The sequence below is a fragment of the Dermacentor albipictus genome, chromosome 4, assembly GCF_038994185.2.
Source record: "Dermacentor albipictus isolate Rhodes 1998 colony chromosome 4, USDA_Dalb.pri_finalv2, whole genome shotgun sequence".
Lineage (NCBI taxonomy): Eukaryota > Metazoa > Arthropoda > Arachnida > Ixodida > Ixodidae > Dermacentor > Dermacentor albipictus.
Genome location: NC_091824.1, coordinates 32,904,325 through 32,920,092, shown reverse-complemented (window position 1 = coordinate 32,920,092; position 15,768 = coordinate 32,904,325). Strand labels below are relative to the sequence as shown.

The 15,768-nt window shown below is 47.5% G+C and overlaps 1 protein-coding gene across 3 annotated transcripts in view; it reads right to left on the bottom strand.

Moving 5' to 3' along the window:
• The window catches only part of LOC135900199 (sodium-dependent phosphate transport protein 2C-like), a 67,819-nt gene extending 54,434 nt beyond the window's left edge, over nt 1–13,385 (bottom strand). For all 3 annotated transcript variants that reach the window (XM_065429638.1, XM_065429639.1, XM_065429640.1), the window contains exons 1-2: nt 13,272–13,385; nt 3–241 (exon numbers count right to left, since the gene is read on the bottom strand). In XM_065429638.1, the coding sequence (XP_065285710.1) occupies nt 3–241; nt 13,272–13,278 (246 nt within the window). In that variant the 5' untranslated portion in view covers nt 13,279–13,385. The remainder of the gene's footprint in view (nt 1–2; nt 242–13,271) is intronic.
• Nucleotides 13,386–15,768: the final 2,383 nt, after the last annotated feature.

Sequence of the window (15,768 nt, the reverse complement as noted above, 5' to 3'; positions counted from 1 at the left end):
ACCTCCTTATCCATCTGCACGTCCTGCTTGCTCATAGTCCCGACACGGTCCGTCTCGAGGGGCGACTTGCTCCGCCTTTTGGTCTTGCGACGACTCGCCGGTACGGAGTTCAGACGCGATCGCTGCGCGACCTTGCGGTCATCAGGCGCAGCAGGCTGGCCTGCGTCACCGTTGTTGGTCTCAACGGGAGCGCTGGGCTCCGCAACCTCGGTGGCGTTGTTTGCGGCATTCAGTGGCTTCTCTGAAGCGCACATTGGTAAACGGAATAAATCATTAAAAAAAAAAGTGGAGCATTCCATGCTTCAATCTTTGCACATTGCAGTAAATAGGTATGTAGGTAGGTTCCTGTCTCACCTAGCTTTAATAAAGGTTCGGCAGCATGTTACGTTAATGCAACGCGTGAAGGCAAAAGCCTGCTGTCGCACCCTTGGTAATGCATTAAGTTAAACGATGCTCAGGCTCAGGCACGTACCCAGGATTTTTTTTCGGGGGGGGGGGGCCCACCACCTCCATCATCATCATCATCATCATCATCATCATCATCATCATCATCATCATCATCATCATCCTGTTTTATGTCCACTGCAGGACGAAGGCCTCTCCCTGCGATCTCCAATTACCCCTGTCCTGCCGCCAACCGATTCCAACTAGCAACCGCGAATTTCCTAATTTCATCGCACCATCTATAGTTTTCTGCCGTCTTCTATGGAGCTTCCCTTCTCTTGGTACCCATTCTGTAACCCTAATGGTCCAACGGTTATCTAACCGGCGCATTACATGACCTGCCCAGCTACATTTTTTCCTCTTGATGTCAATCAGAATATTGTCTGTACCCGTTCGCTCTCTGATCCAAACCGCTCTCTTTCTCTCTCTTAACGTTATGCCTAGCAATCTTCGTTCGATCACTCTTTGCACGGTTCTTAACTTGATCTCAAGTCTCTGCCCCATATGTCAGCACTGGCAAAATGCACTGAGTGCACACCTTACTTTTCAATAATAATGGTAAGCTTCCAGTCAGGAGCTGGCAATGTCTGCCGTATGCGATCCAACCTATTTTTATTATTCTGTGAATTTCCTTCTCATGATCAGGGTTCCCTGTGAATAATTGACCTAGGCAAACGAACTCCTTCGCAGTCTCTAGTGGCCGATTGGCGATCCTGATGTGTTGTTCCTTTACCCGACTATTTATCATTATCTTCACCTTCTGCATATTAATATTCAACCCCACTCTGACACTCTCCAAGTTAAGGTCTCCAATCATTTGTTGTAATTCGTCTGCACTGTTGCTGAATAGAACAATGTCATCGGTAAACCAAAAGTTGCTGAGATATTTGCCATCGATCTTTACTCCTAAGCCTTTCCAGTTTAATAGCTTGAATTCTTCTAAGCGTGCAGTGAACAGCTTTGGAGAAATTGTGTCTCCCTGTATGACCCCTTTCTCTATAGGTATCTCCCTGTTTTTCTTATGTAGAATTAAGGTAGCTGTAAAACCTCTGTAGATATTCTTACGCGAAGGAAAAGTCAGTAAGACGAGAAACTACTTACAGTTTATATTTACAACAACGGTTGCAGCGCGCTGACCGGTTAGATTCACAGCGCGAGCCCAGTTCGTTCTTCCTCCTCTTTTCTGGAGTGATGGCGCCCACGCGCCTCGTTAAAACAAACAAATACCACACGCATGTAGCAATATTTTCCAAGCTTTTTGCGTGAGCGTTCTGTACTCCTTGATTACGTAGTGCCTCTATGACTGCTAGTATCTCTACTGAATCAAATGCCTTTTCGTAATCTATATAAGCCACGTAGAGAGGCTTATTGTGCTCTGCGGATTTCGCGATAACCCGAGTGATGATATGGATGTGATCCATTGTAATGTATCTCTTCCTGAAGCCAGCCTGTTCCTTTGGTTGACAAATCCAGCCCTTATTCTATTGGAGTTTATTTTGGTAAATATTTTACATAATACTGGGAGCAAGCTAATGGTCCTATAATTTTTGAATTCTTTAATTAACGTCTCCTTTTTTTGGATTAGTATAATGTCTGCATTCTTCCAGTTTTCTGGGATTCTTGCAGTCGATAGACACTTCGTATAAAGAGCCGCCAGTTTTCCAAGCATTGTGTCTCCTCCATCTTTGATTAAATCGACTGTTAATCCCCCTTCTCCTCCCGCTCTTCATCGTTTCATTTCTTGCAGGGCCCTTCTGACCTCATCGCTAGTTATAGGAGAGTTTCTGCATCCTGTTCATTACTGTTTCTTAGTGAGGTATAGTGACTCCTCTTAGCACTGTATACAGGTCAGCTTAGAATTTTTCCGCTGCTTTTACTATATCTCCGAGATTGCTGATGATATTATCCTTTAGTGTACACATCATGGTTTGTCCCAAGCAAGGTTTCTTTTTTACTGATTTCAGGCTGCGTTCATTTTTTACGGCATCTTCAGTCTTTCTCATGTTATAGTTTCGAATATCAGTTATTTTCGCCTTGTTGATCAGTTTTGACAGCTCCGCGAATTGCGCAACGCTGTGCGGCCGCCAGTCCCACACAACCGCGTAGAGCGAAGGACTCTGCGATTCTAGATGTACTGCGCTCACCGCGAAAGGTTAGAAAAACACCCACATAAGCACAGCAGAGAAGTGGCTACGTGAGGCGGTTCGACCGATAACTGTAGAAGCGTCATTCAAAGCAAGTAATTGTTCTTCACTTCCGGCAGCGTTTTCTCTACTTCCTTTTAAAATAAAAAGATGTTCATCCATAAATATTCTCATAAGCAACGGTGAACTTTTTTTATTATTCGCTTTTCCTTGCAGTTTGGTTGTTGCCTTGGCTCTCTCCATTAGTAGTCGCTTCATTTCTCAACTCCTTGCGATTTTTGTTTCCAGTTGCCAATTTTGCACGAAAAGGGTTGTACAATTAGGGAAAAACAGACGAGGTGATGGGCGACAGTCATCTTGCTTATGGTTTTAAGGGTTATTGCAGGGTATCATGATGGACGCACTTCCACATTATTTTATGTCCCACCTTATCTAACCCACATCACGTGTATATGGTTGCGGCCGTCTGACAGCCTCGCGGCGAGCCGTAACTGCAGGAAATAATGAAGCAAAGGGAAAAGTTAAACGCAATTGGCGTTTTCTCCGGCCGCAACTCGTTCCACGAGAGTACAGACCAGCTCAGTAACAGCCGAATCCCTTTCCTGGTCCCAGGATCAGCCTAAACAAAGAAGGTTGAACTAACAAAAGCAACAGCTATGCGCGTGACGGTTGAATAGATGGTGACAACTGAACGCATGTCGAGTTAATCGCACGGGTGCGGAATCTATGAGAAAACTGTCCTTCACATTACAAGAGTGGCCGATAACTACCGCCATTTAAAAGGAGTGAAAAAGGCAGCATAATGCTGACCGATTAATAGCTGCCAATACTCAACATTGATCTGGTGGTGCTTTAGGAATGTGTGAGGAGTGGTGCCGTGAGTGTGTGGGCGGGGGGGGGGGGTATGCCACTTGATTTCGGGGGGGGCCCGGGCCCCCCCCGGGGCCCCCCCCTGGGTACGTGCCTGCTCAGGCTTCTTGCAAGACATAACGAGCCGCAGTGTGAAACGCACGTGTGGCACTTTAAGTCGAGCTCTTCAACGCCACATGCGAGCACTTCATGCACTGCCTAAAGGTGCATAATGCTTGTCGCCAGTACGCGTTACAAATGTGTAACAGAAGCCGAACACAATTACGTTGCATCCGCTCAGCAGGGGAAAGCAGCAGACGCGGTCGAACGCCTTACACCCGCCGCTTCGCACTGCGCACCTCGCTTGGGCCTTAGCGTTGTGCCGAGGCCTGCCGCGCAATCCGCTAGGCCCTGGACGAGCGTCCTCCATTGCCGTCTCTCTCGCTTTGCAGTCTCGAACGCCACAACCGCCGCCGCCGCCGCGTGACGTCAGCGACCCAAAACATTTTTCTGTCTGCGCGCACCGCTGGTTCCCCTCTCCACCCGCCGCTCGCTCGTGGCCACGTGGTTTTATTTTTTACCACTCGACTAGACACCAACGATGGAATCGAACCGCTGCCGTGGATCACAGAAGCACGGTGCTCTAACCACAAGATCACGATCGCAGGCACACTTCCCTACTTCCAAAAGGCAACCCGCTCGTTCAAAACTGGGTGCGTGCGCCACGTGCTACTTTCGCGTCTTCTTTCATTGTGACAGCTGGCGCTTTGATGCGCCGTGTTAAGGCTGCACAATCTCTGGGCCCGGCCAACCTTCACCGCCCCGGAGGCCACGTACCTGAAATATGCTTCGCATAGTATCGATTCCCATAGTGCGGGGAATCTGGACAACTTCTTTTTTCTTTAACCTTCTCCGGCACGACAGAAGTATGTAGCAGCATGACACAAAAAAGCTGTCTTCTATAGACCAGAAAAACACATTATTCGCTCAAATGGCACGGGCATACGCCTGCAGAAGGAACACCTTGTACGTGGGCGAAGTTACCTTCAAGCTAGCTTACGTATATATATATATATATATAGTCATATAATGAGAAGGCAACAAACACTGACACCAAGTACAACATAGGGGAAATTGCATGTGCTTAATAAATGAAATAAAGTAATGATAAATTAATGGAATTTAAAGTGGATGAAAAAACAATTTATCATTAAATAATTTATCATTACTTTATTTCATTTATTAAGCACATGCAATTTCCCCTATGTTGTACTTGGTGTCAGTGTTTGTTGCCTTCTCATTATATGACTAATAAATATCGGGTCCCTCGGTTAACCCCCTTTCTTCTCGTTTATTACTTAACGAGGGTCTCGAATCCGGCAACATTGATGCCTTCAGGTAGCATATGTGGGTTTATTGACCAGTTGCCTTCACCCGAAAAGATCACGTTCTCGTGACGCCTGCGGCAAAAAAAGACGTTCCACGTCCGCCGCCAAGGTCTTTGAGTGGTGGCGCTGGCTAACACTCCCAGGGTTCTACTAGTACACATAAATACCCAAGAAAGTGGATGGGGAAACGCCGCCGCGGTAGCTCAATTGGTAGAGCATCGCACGCGACATGCGAAGGTTGTGGGTTCGGTTCCCACCTGCGGCAAGTTGTTTTTTCATCCACTTTAAATTCCATTAATTTATCATTACTTTATTTCATTTATTAAGCACATGCAATTTCCCCTATGTTGTACTTGGTGTCAGTGTTTGTTGCCTTCTCATTATATGACTAATAAATATCGGGTCCCTCGGTTAACCCCCTTTCTTCTCGTTTATATATATATATATATATATATATATATATATATATATATATATATATATATATATATATATATATATATAGATAGATAGATAGATATGCAACTGCTATAACTATAACTGCAAGCGAAGTGTGGTGTCAGGTGTTGGCGCGATTCACAGCAGCCGCCGCTGTTATGATCGACCGGTCGCGTGTGAGAGGCATTAAGGTGTACGTTCCCATGACAAGATGATTTGCTTCGTCCCAGAAAAGGCTGTTACGGTAAGCATGGACATCAGCCTCTCAAGTGTGAGAAGAGTTCAAGCGAGCGTTCCCACGTCGACATAATTGCCTTCTCTGAAACAGAGAAGGCAATTCCCCCTTTTATTCCCCGAGCTGACACAAGGGGATGGACGAAGAGAAGACAAACCGAAAGGCGGGAGGTAGTCGACGATAGAGCCTGACGAAAGCACTAATGCTTCCACAGGCTCCCCGGGAGGACGTCGACAACCATAAGACCGCAAAGGGTCTTGGGCCCCGTATGATCGACCTGCAAAAGTGTGAGAACCGTTCAAGCGGGCGTTCCGACATAATTGGCTTCTCCGAAACAGCGTCACCCCTTTTATTCCCCGAGTTGACACAAAGGGAAGGACGAAGAGGAGACAAACTGAAGGTCAGGAGGTCGTTGACGACAGAAACTTACGAAAGCACTAATACTTCCGAAGGCTCCCCAAGAAGACAGCGACGATCACAAAACCGCAAGGGGTTATTTAAGGCCATCCTGGCCCTCGTGTTAATCAGAACCACTCGAAACCCCGAGGAGAGTCACAACCATGTACCAAGGAAGTGAATACAATCTTTTTTTTTTATTTTATTCATCACGATACCCGCCTTCGTCGTCGTTTCGTGGTTCTTGCCATGAAGAACCACTTCACCCGGTTGAGATCGTATTAACTGGTTGCCAGCAATGGGATACTCCAGCCTTCATCCTGGCTTCAGCAGAATGGTGAGCGCTTGATCTCCTTTGAGAATTTGCCAAGCTTTAGCTTAGGTCGTGTGTTTTCTACAGCTGCAAATTAGTTTTTGTATGTGCAGGCTCCTGTTGAAAGCTTCCTCCCGTCACAGCAGAGTGAGAAAGTCTTCGTTCGGGATTGACTATGGATTTAAGCAAATGGAGAAAGTCAGAGTTGTTATTAATTTGTTAAGAGCTGGAAATGGAGTTCGGCAAAAGTCAGAAGAATCCGCAGCTTATTTAGGGGATTGAGAAGTGCGGGGCTCTTGAGGACGAAACTTCAGAAGCATGGGAAGAGATAGAGAAACGAGCTGAGAAAGCTGTACAAAATGCAGCAGAAGAAAGGCAAAGCGCTGAGAAAGCTGAACAAAGAGCTGTAGAAGAAAGGCGAAGAGCTGAGAAAATAGCTGCAGAAGAAAGACAGAGAGCTCATGAAATAAAGCTAAAAGAACTATACGTGCAGTGGGATCAAGCAATCGGCAAATAGTATCTCAATAAATGAAAGACGTTCAGGTGAAGCACGAGTAAAAATAAGGGATCTCATGCCGTCGTACAAGATAAACGATGACATGGGATTGTTTCTCGTTACTTTTGAACGAACCGGCGAGAAAAACGGATTGGCACTAGAAAGTTCGCCACAACAGATTCTGACCTGGTGTTCTTCCTAGGGAAGCAACCAAAATAATTGCGAGGCTAACGAGAGACCACGCAGATGACCATCCGAAAGTAAAAGCTGCGTTGCGAAGGAAATATGGGCTCTCAGCGGAAGCTTTCCGTCGTCGTTTTTGGGAGACAGCTAGAACGCCGGGCGAGTCTTTTCAAGATTTCACTTGTAAGTTGAAAGTCAGCTCAATTGAGTGGCTGAAAGGGGAAGGCGCGTTCGGTTGTCAGGACAAGGTTGTTAAGTTAATCTGCTTGGAGCAGTTCTATGGGTCCTTGAGCAAAGAGATGCGCCTGTGGATTCAAGACAGTTTGGACGAATAGGGCTTGGAACGTCCTGCAGTGCTAGCAGATGAATTCGCCGCACGTCAATAATCCAAGGAAACGCATGTGAGGCCATTCACTAAATTCAGCAAAGAGTAAGAGAGGCGCCCCATCCACCACGAAAAAGCTGGAGGTGGGACAGAACACGTGAAGCCAAATAATTTAGGGGAGAATAACACCGTAGTAAAAGACGAAAGAAAAACAGAAAAAGCATTTGAGGCTAGAAAACCGGTCGTCTGTTGGCGTTGCCAGGAACCTGGATACCTTGCGATCGGCTGTGGGAAGCCTAGAATTGTTTATTTTTTCTTTCGTGAAAGGCGGCGATGAGAAGTTGGCCCTCTTAGAACCCTACCTTGGCGACCTACTAGTGAATGGAATGCTGTGTAAAGTACTTAGGGACTCAGCTGCGACAGTGGACATTGTCCACCCTGCGTTTGTGAAACCTGAGGATTTCACCGGGGAATATCTGTGGATCCAGCAGGTAGTCTAGAATAGTGTTTGCTTGCCCGTAGCCAGCGAAAAGATTGAAGGGCCGTTTGGACTACTGCTGCCTGAAGCAGCAGTATAGCCGAATCTGTCGAAACACTATCCCTACTTTTTTTCAAATCATTCGGAAATGATGTTGAAGAAAAAGGGCCTGAGTTTTGGAGACCATACGATCCAAGCTATCACGCGTTCCAAGGCTCAAGAGATCACGGCGGAGATAAATCACGGCAACGAAGCGAAAAATATGCGTCGTGACAGAGACACTCAAGAAGCGCAGCACACAGCTAGTGAAATTAGTGAAAGAAGCGCTAGCGAGGGGGCATCCAGGTCAGTGAGAATACCGCAGCAACGGCTAGTAGAGGAATTAGACTAATTTGGTAATAACACATTCAGAAAGCTCTTTAGACCTACTGAAGGTTGTTAAAGAAGGAATCGGGACGGAAGAAGAGAGCAATTACATCGCGAAAGTAGAAATAAGGACTATTCCAGAGGACATTACTTGGGGAGACGAGTCCTGTTTAAACAGCCGCAAAAGGTTCAAGGAAGTGCTAAGAAACTCCCTCGTATACCTCCGCAGTTGGGCGACTTTCTGAAATCGTCAAAAGAAGAAGCGAACGCCAGAGCGTTCCAGCGGGGCAGGAACCCAACGCTCGGGAACTTCAGAGGCGCATTAGGCAACCGCCTGAGATGGCAAGACCAAGCGAACCGAGTATTCGGCTCAGCCAAGAATAGAGAAAGTCGCCCCACCAGAGCCCGTAAAACAAGGCAACAGGTTACCACGAAGAACTTCAAACGGCTCGTTGTGGCGGGTGAGAAAACGAAGGCGTCATCTAACAACAAATCAGAACGCGTCTCTGCGATTAGGGGTGCGGTTGAATGCTTCAACCGGGCGGCGGAGATATGCGTGTACAAACAGGACCGGTCAGACGTCACTGCAGTAGAATGCACCGCGAGAGTGAGGGAAAGGGAGGCTGCCCATTATTCCTGCGTTTACGGCCTCCTTTTCAGGGACGAAAAAGCAAGCCGCGGGCACACAAAGCAACAGACGACGACAGAAGGTAGCGTATGCCTGGAGCCCTTTGATGCCTTCGGCGAGGCCCGAAGGCCTTCAGACAGCGATCCAATCTAATGCGCATTAAGAAGTAGTAATTGTCGAATTATGCAATTTTCTTCGAAGAAGTTTTCTTTGTCCTTTGTGAATTTATGATTAACGCCATTATTGCTGTGTTTCAATACATTCTCAGTCTCTCGACAACCGGGCTTTCTCAGAAAAAGGAAACACCCAATCATTAGGCATTAGGCTGGTTGAAATACGCACTAAGTCTGGCTTTCCCCTTTGTTGGTTTTCGGGAATCTCGAACGAGAGCGGCAGGTACGATTCTGATAGGGTTTTAGGTGAGGACCGTGTGAACTTGGCAGTTCTCGTGGTTAGTTCGGTGCCCTCTGTTTGTTGTGCCTTGGGCTTGGCGCGGTTTATTTCCAGGTGTCGCCAGGCAGGCCTTGGAACGTTCGGCGAAACGAAGCAGAGGCACTGGGTCTACCGGTCCCGTCAAGGCGCTTGGATACCGCAGCCCCTTCGAGACCTCCTGTAGCGGCGGTCGGGCTGTTGTGATCGACCTGTCTGGTGTGAGAAAAATTCAGGCGCACATTCCCATTACAAAATTATTTGCTTCGTCCAAGAAAAGGCTGTTACGGTAAGCCTGGGCATCAGCCTGTCAAGTGTGAGAAGCGTTCAAGCGGGCGTCCCCATGTCGACATAATTGCCCTCTTCTCTGAAACAGCGCCCCCCCCCCCCCCTTTTATTCCCCGAGCTGACACAAAGGGAAGGACGAAGGGAAGAAAATCCGAAGGTCAGGAGCTCGACGGCAGAATCTGACGAAAGCACTAATACTTCCATAGGCTACCCACGAAGACGTCGACAACCACAGGAGCGCAAGGGGTTATTTAAGGCTGTCCTGGCCCCCGTGTTAATCAGAACCGCTAGAGACTCGGAGGAGAGTCATAACCATGCACGAATGAAGTGAATAAAATCTTTTCTACTTTTTTTCATGACGATGCCCGGCTTCGTCGTCGTTTCCTGATTCTTGCGGTGAAGACCCACCTCACCCGGTGGAGATCGTATCACCGCAGAAAGACATTCGCTCGCGCAACGTTTTGTGTCCGTATATAGTTCGGTGGCCGCGCTCGCCCCGTGCCTAATCGATGGCGTCATCGGTGAAGAGATGACGGCACGCTACCCTCGCGCCGTCTCGTAGCGGTCATCCACGCAGTGCCCGTCTTGCACGGCATTACGCTTTTCTCGCGCCCCTTCGCCATACCCTCCTCCTCCGCTTCCAACCTTATGGTTCCGCTGCATCCTCCTCCACCGCTTTCCTCTTCCCGCTCTCTTCGCTATCGCCGTCTTTCATCCCCCGCTGCGCTCCGCGTACGCACTTTCATTCTGCGCTGTGCTCGTTCTCTTGGTTACGCCTAGGACCCAGAGGGATGCAGACGCTCAACACAGGAACAGGCGCCCAAGAATGCACGGTGCGGCATCCTTAGGCGCGCTTGCTCAAAAAACAAACGAGAGTTCCGTTTGTGAGCTTGGGTCACGGTCGAGGTGCATGCATCTTTCTCTTTGTGTGATAAGGTGTCTGCGTTTGATGACTGGCGCTTCTTCAGGCTTGCAGTACGCAGTATTCGAGGATGGGTCCAGGTTTGAGAACACAGCAGACACCCGCAGCCCATAGGAATTCTCAAAACTCAGTGAAACGTGAGTAGTAAATAACTAATCGGACCAAGTTGCGTTTCTTCCAATGGGTTTCCGAATATTAACGAGGGTCCCCTTTTGAGCAATTTCACTCGTATTAGTGTAAATGCATGACTTGGAAGCGAATCGAACCATTTGTAATGGAATTTGGCTCTGTGCAAAGTGTCGGAAAGGAAACTCGCTTAGCTGTGGCCAGGAGGGATGCTCCAAATCTGGAACGAGTACTGTTTGTACATGCGTCTTACTTTTCTTGGGAGCCAACGAACTGATCACTCCGCGTTGAATAAGAAAACAGCACCTTCCTGCGTACACTGCCGACTATCAAAACGATCTGCTTTCAAACGATGCTAACGATACGTTATCAAACGACGCTATCAAAACGATATGCAGGCTCGCAGCATAACAAGTTTCATGATCAACTTCAGACCATCCGAGCTATTTATCGTTCCTGCTACCGGTGCCTGCGAACAAAAGTACATTAGCGAGAATATTCCTGCTGCTTAAGGCATTACTAATGCTATGTTCAGACTACGTTCGTAAGGCGCCGATTTTTCGTAACATACGTAAGCGGAAGCGCACCAAGCGTATGCGTCTAGTTCAGACTGCGAACGTAAAGGTACCAACGTGCGCAATTCTCGCAAAAATCGTGGGTGAGAGTGTTAAAGGGTCGGCAACATTTACGACTGTTATGTTACGACCGTTGCGACACAGCCAATGACCGATAAGCTTTCGGCTTTCAACAACCGGTGACGACACTTCCGTCCTCCCGTCTGCAGACAGCTCCGGGCGCGGGAAATGCCATTCCGCCTTTCCGTGCGCACGATTGGCTGTGTTCGTGAAAATTTTTGCAGTGCGCCTTGTGAGACTGTTTTCAGTTCATCTGGTTTATCCGCCGAGGAAATCGATGGCCGCAGATGCGTGCTCCGAACTTCGATGAGTGGTCTCATTAGGTTTTCAAGGAAGTGGAACTGCTGGGGCGACATGCGCATGATGTTATGAAACATCGCAGCGTCACCAACTCGGAGCTTGGCGAAAAGGTTGTGAAAATCGCCGTCCACGGCCCTGTCGAGAAATACTTACCGCACCCAAACCCTTCTGCGTCGCCTTCGTCGTTTTTGGGCGATTGAATACATGACTATAAGTTTGTTTTGAGCGTGAATTTCTTCGATCTCGGCCAGCGCTCGCATGTTGGCAGGAGCCATATTGGACCACTGGTGACGTCGATTCTGCAGCTCCAAATTTGATTGGCCTGTTGTAAAAGCCGTAATTTAAGCAGCAGTAAATGTGAACAAAGGTCCCGGCTTAACTGCCGTAACGTTTTTTACAGCCGTTACGTTCGATACGCCAAAAGAGCTGTTACGCGCGCTACGACCGTAGTGTGAACATAGCATTACACTAATGCTAGTGTTAGCGTTAGTAATGCTACTAATGGTAATGTAACTAATGTTACAGCGCCAGTCTGTGGTGTTTGTTTCTTCGTGTCCTTGTTTTATTCGTGCTGTTCAACCTGGGTTCTATCTATGATCCAACTAGCTCTCATCAAGATCTTAGTAACACTAATGGTGGGGCAGAAAACTGAACTAACCAAACCAAATGAAGCTTAAGCGTACGTCACTAATTTATTAATGCGCCTACCTAGTAAAAGTACACTCCGCGATTAGAAACGCCAGCAACATATATAAAATATATGAAAAAGAAAGGAATGGTCTATTCGACGGAAACAAAGAAGTCGTCACGAGTGAAGTGTTTCAAATAAACCAGAATATTGCAAGTCGCCTGTTTCGCAATGCTTACAAGTTTCTTATTCGTGTCACGCTCCGTTGCGCGTCGTCTGCTATACTTTCCGGAAACGATGACACGCGCAATAGTTAACAGCAAGATTCTTACATCCGTTGTTGTTGTTTTTTCTGGTTTTTTCGGGCTTGTGCACGGCAGCATCGCGACGAATTGGGAACTACGAGGCAACTTTGCAGCGCACGCTGTAATGTGGGAACTTGCGGCTGAACCTAGATCGGATGGTCCCCGGCTCGGCCGCTAGGCGGCGAGCATTTAGTCGGAGTCGCGAAATGCACCAACCTCAGCTAGCTCGTTGAGACGATCACTGCATGTGCCGCATTTAATAGCACCAGCACCGCGAGAGCACATGCGCGCGCGCGCCAATTCTCTTTGCGCAAAAGAAGAAAGAACGAAAAGGAGAAATTTATAGCATTCCGTTAACCGCGTCACGAAAGCTTCGCTACACATAGATTCCTATATGTGTGTTGGATATGCATATTAGAGCGTCATTGGGTGATACTCGCGCACTTCACTGATTTAGACGTGGTTTTGGCTTTCTTGGGTCTATACCCGTCGTGGTGGCTTAGCGGCTGTGATATTCCGCTGCTAAGCGCTATGTCGCGGGCTCAAATGCCGGCCGTGGCGGCCGCATTTCGATGGGGGCGAAATGCAGAAAACGCCCATGTCCCATGCGTTGGGGGCACGTTAATGAACCCCAGGTGGTCAAAATTAACTCGGAGTCCTGCGCTACGCCGTGCTTCATAAAGGGATCGCAGTATTGACAGGTACAGCCCGAGAATGCAACATTAAAAATGTCCCTGTCATACTTCGTTTTGCTACCCAAATGTGCAGACAATACACGCCGTGTTCCGTGTTCACGAGAGCACAAACGTTTCAATGTACGCCGCCGCATCGTAGTTATCGTTATATCAACGGCACATCTGCCCGCACGGTGCAATTAACAGCTGCATGCGCCTTACGGGCGTTTTCACTCGGTGTTTGGACCATGCATGACAATTACACAGGACGCACCGCTTACCTTCCATGGCCTGCGATGCCCGTGTCAGCAGTCGGACTATGCGTGTCGCAGGTGTACGTTTCTGCAGAATAACGCAACGTCTATAGCCTAAATAATTTCGGCAGCGGATCGTCTTCTTGGGCTCTCGAGACAAGCGCGCGCCACGATGCGCTCGTGTTCTTCGCGGCACGGCCTATTCCATCAACGACGAAGAAGACGAACCAAAATTTTTAAAATATTGCAATGCCTCTACCACGGATCTCCACTAATATTTAATTACACAGCTTTGTTTTTGTCTCTTCAGTGGTAGTTTTACAGTGTAACTGAATCTATTGAGCATTATTACTGCGAATCATTATTCAACTTCGATTTCAGGCACTTTGCAGTATGCATTTTAAGCCTCGCCACACTTATGTAAAAGAACACCTACACGATCGACAGTGGAATCGAACCTATGCCTTCGAGCACAGCATCCCCATGGTCTGTCCATTAAGCCACGATCGCACTTTCTTTTTGTACCTCCTGCATAGAATAAAGTGGCAGTTTCGCACGAACGCCTGCGAAGCAGTGACATTTTGCCTGGACTCCTTCGTTTGGAGCGCCTACTCTTGTGATGCAGCCACGGGGATGTTTGTTCCGCAGTGTAGGAATTTCTTGTGGAGTCCAACCAAACGGCCCTGTTAAACTTTGTATAGCTTTTCCTCTCTGTGCGTGCTTTCCAATTCATTATTTATCATTCTTCCTACTGTTATTGCTTGCTTTCAAGTTGACATGCCCTTTTACCTTTCAACAGCACTATGCTCTATAATAGCAGTCCTGAAAGTCATGAAAAAAACAAACTTGGAACAATCAATCTCTTCCTTGTCCAATTCTCTTAGCATGGTTACTCCTAGAATGGTGTTGAAATTATGCGCGGGTGCGACATACTGGATGTAGCACGTGACGCAACTCCTGCTGGTTAGAAGGAACAGCGCCCTGCGGCAGCAATGAAACGTACACCTCTCATTAGGCCACGGATGCCTGCCAAAGCAAGCGCCCGAGGCCAGTGCAGGCGTCCGTGGTTTGATGGTTAGGGCATCGGGATTTTTTGTTTCAGGTCCTTTGTTTAGGTCCGGCCATCGAACTGTTTTATTTAGGAGTATTTATTTAAATATATATATATATATATATATATATATATATATATATATATATATATATATATATATATATATATATATCGCGAACATCACGGCGACGGCGAACATTCGCCTGGAATGTCCGTATAATTGTTACCGTAACAAAAAGGCAGTAGCCTTCTAACAGGCTATAAGGTTTCGGTACACACACAGTCAATATTCAGCCAGAGAAACACATGCATCTAACATAAAATTACATTTCTTGGCTGCGGCCTTTTGAGCCGCATACTGACCACGTGCAGGGCCGTCCACTCTTAAGAGTGGTCGAGCCTGTACATATATGCACCCGCCGTGGTTGCTCAGTGGCTATGGTGTTAGGCTGCTGCGAAAACACCCATGTACTTAGATTTGGGTGCACGTTAAAGAACCCCAGGTGGTCGAAATTTCTGGAGTCCTCCACTACGGCGTGCCTCATAATCAGAAAGTGGTTTTGGCACGTAAAACCCCATAATTAAATTAACTACATATATGCCACAGTTTCCCGAAAAAAGAAAAACGATCTCGTTGATCGACAATTTTTCTGCATGTCTATCGCAGATCCTACTTCACCGAGACATGTAGACTGCACGCATGCTCTTCTCGTGCCAAAACCAACCAGCTCTTCCAGACATTTCGCGCGTTCGTCACGTGGCGGTTTGTAGAGTACAGCTCGCTCTTTGAGGCGCTGCGTTTTAGACTGCACCGACTTCGGGATCGGCACACATGGCATTCCCAGTACTTGCCTCGTAATAGCTAACGCTACGTAGAAACAGTGCGATGCCTACCACCGGATTAATTTTCATCAATGGGGTTCTGTAACATGCGCCCAATGCACAGTACGCGGAGGTGTTTTTGCATGTAAGATTCAATGGCACTGGCATAAATAATGGATCGACGAGGTCAGTCATTGAATACCTGAAATGAGAGGAAATTGACATTATGATGCTCTTTCGCACACGTGATCGCTTATACTCTTAGCACGGCCTTTTGTTTTCACCTGTAATAAGCGGTGGCTGTTGTTATCTTGGTCTTTAGAGAGTGTGCACCCGCTGATGGTGAAAATCAAAACAACTAATACTGCGTCCTGTAAGATATATACGCACACGAGGCGGCTGTTAAAAGTTATTAAATTATGTTCTGGGTCCTTACATGCCATATTAAACCCCGATCTCATTACGAGGCACGCCGCATCGGGGTACTCCGGATAAAATGCTTTTCGTCCCGCCCCCACAGGAATTTAGTCGGGCACTGTGAAATTTGTCGAGGGAAAGATGCGCTCGTACATATGCGAGCTGGACCACCTCAAATCCCATTCGCATCGGAAACCAGTCCTCGCTCGCAGATTATGTTTCCTTCGCGGA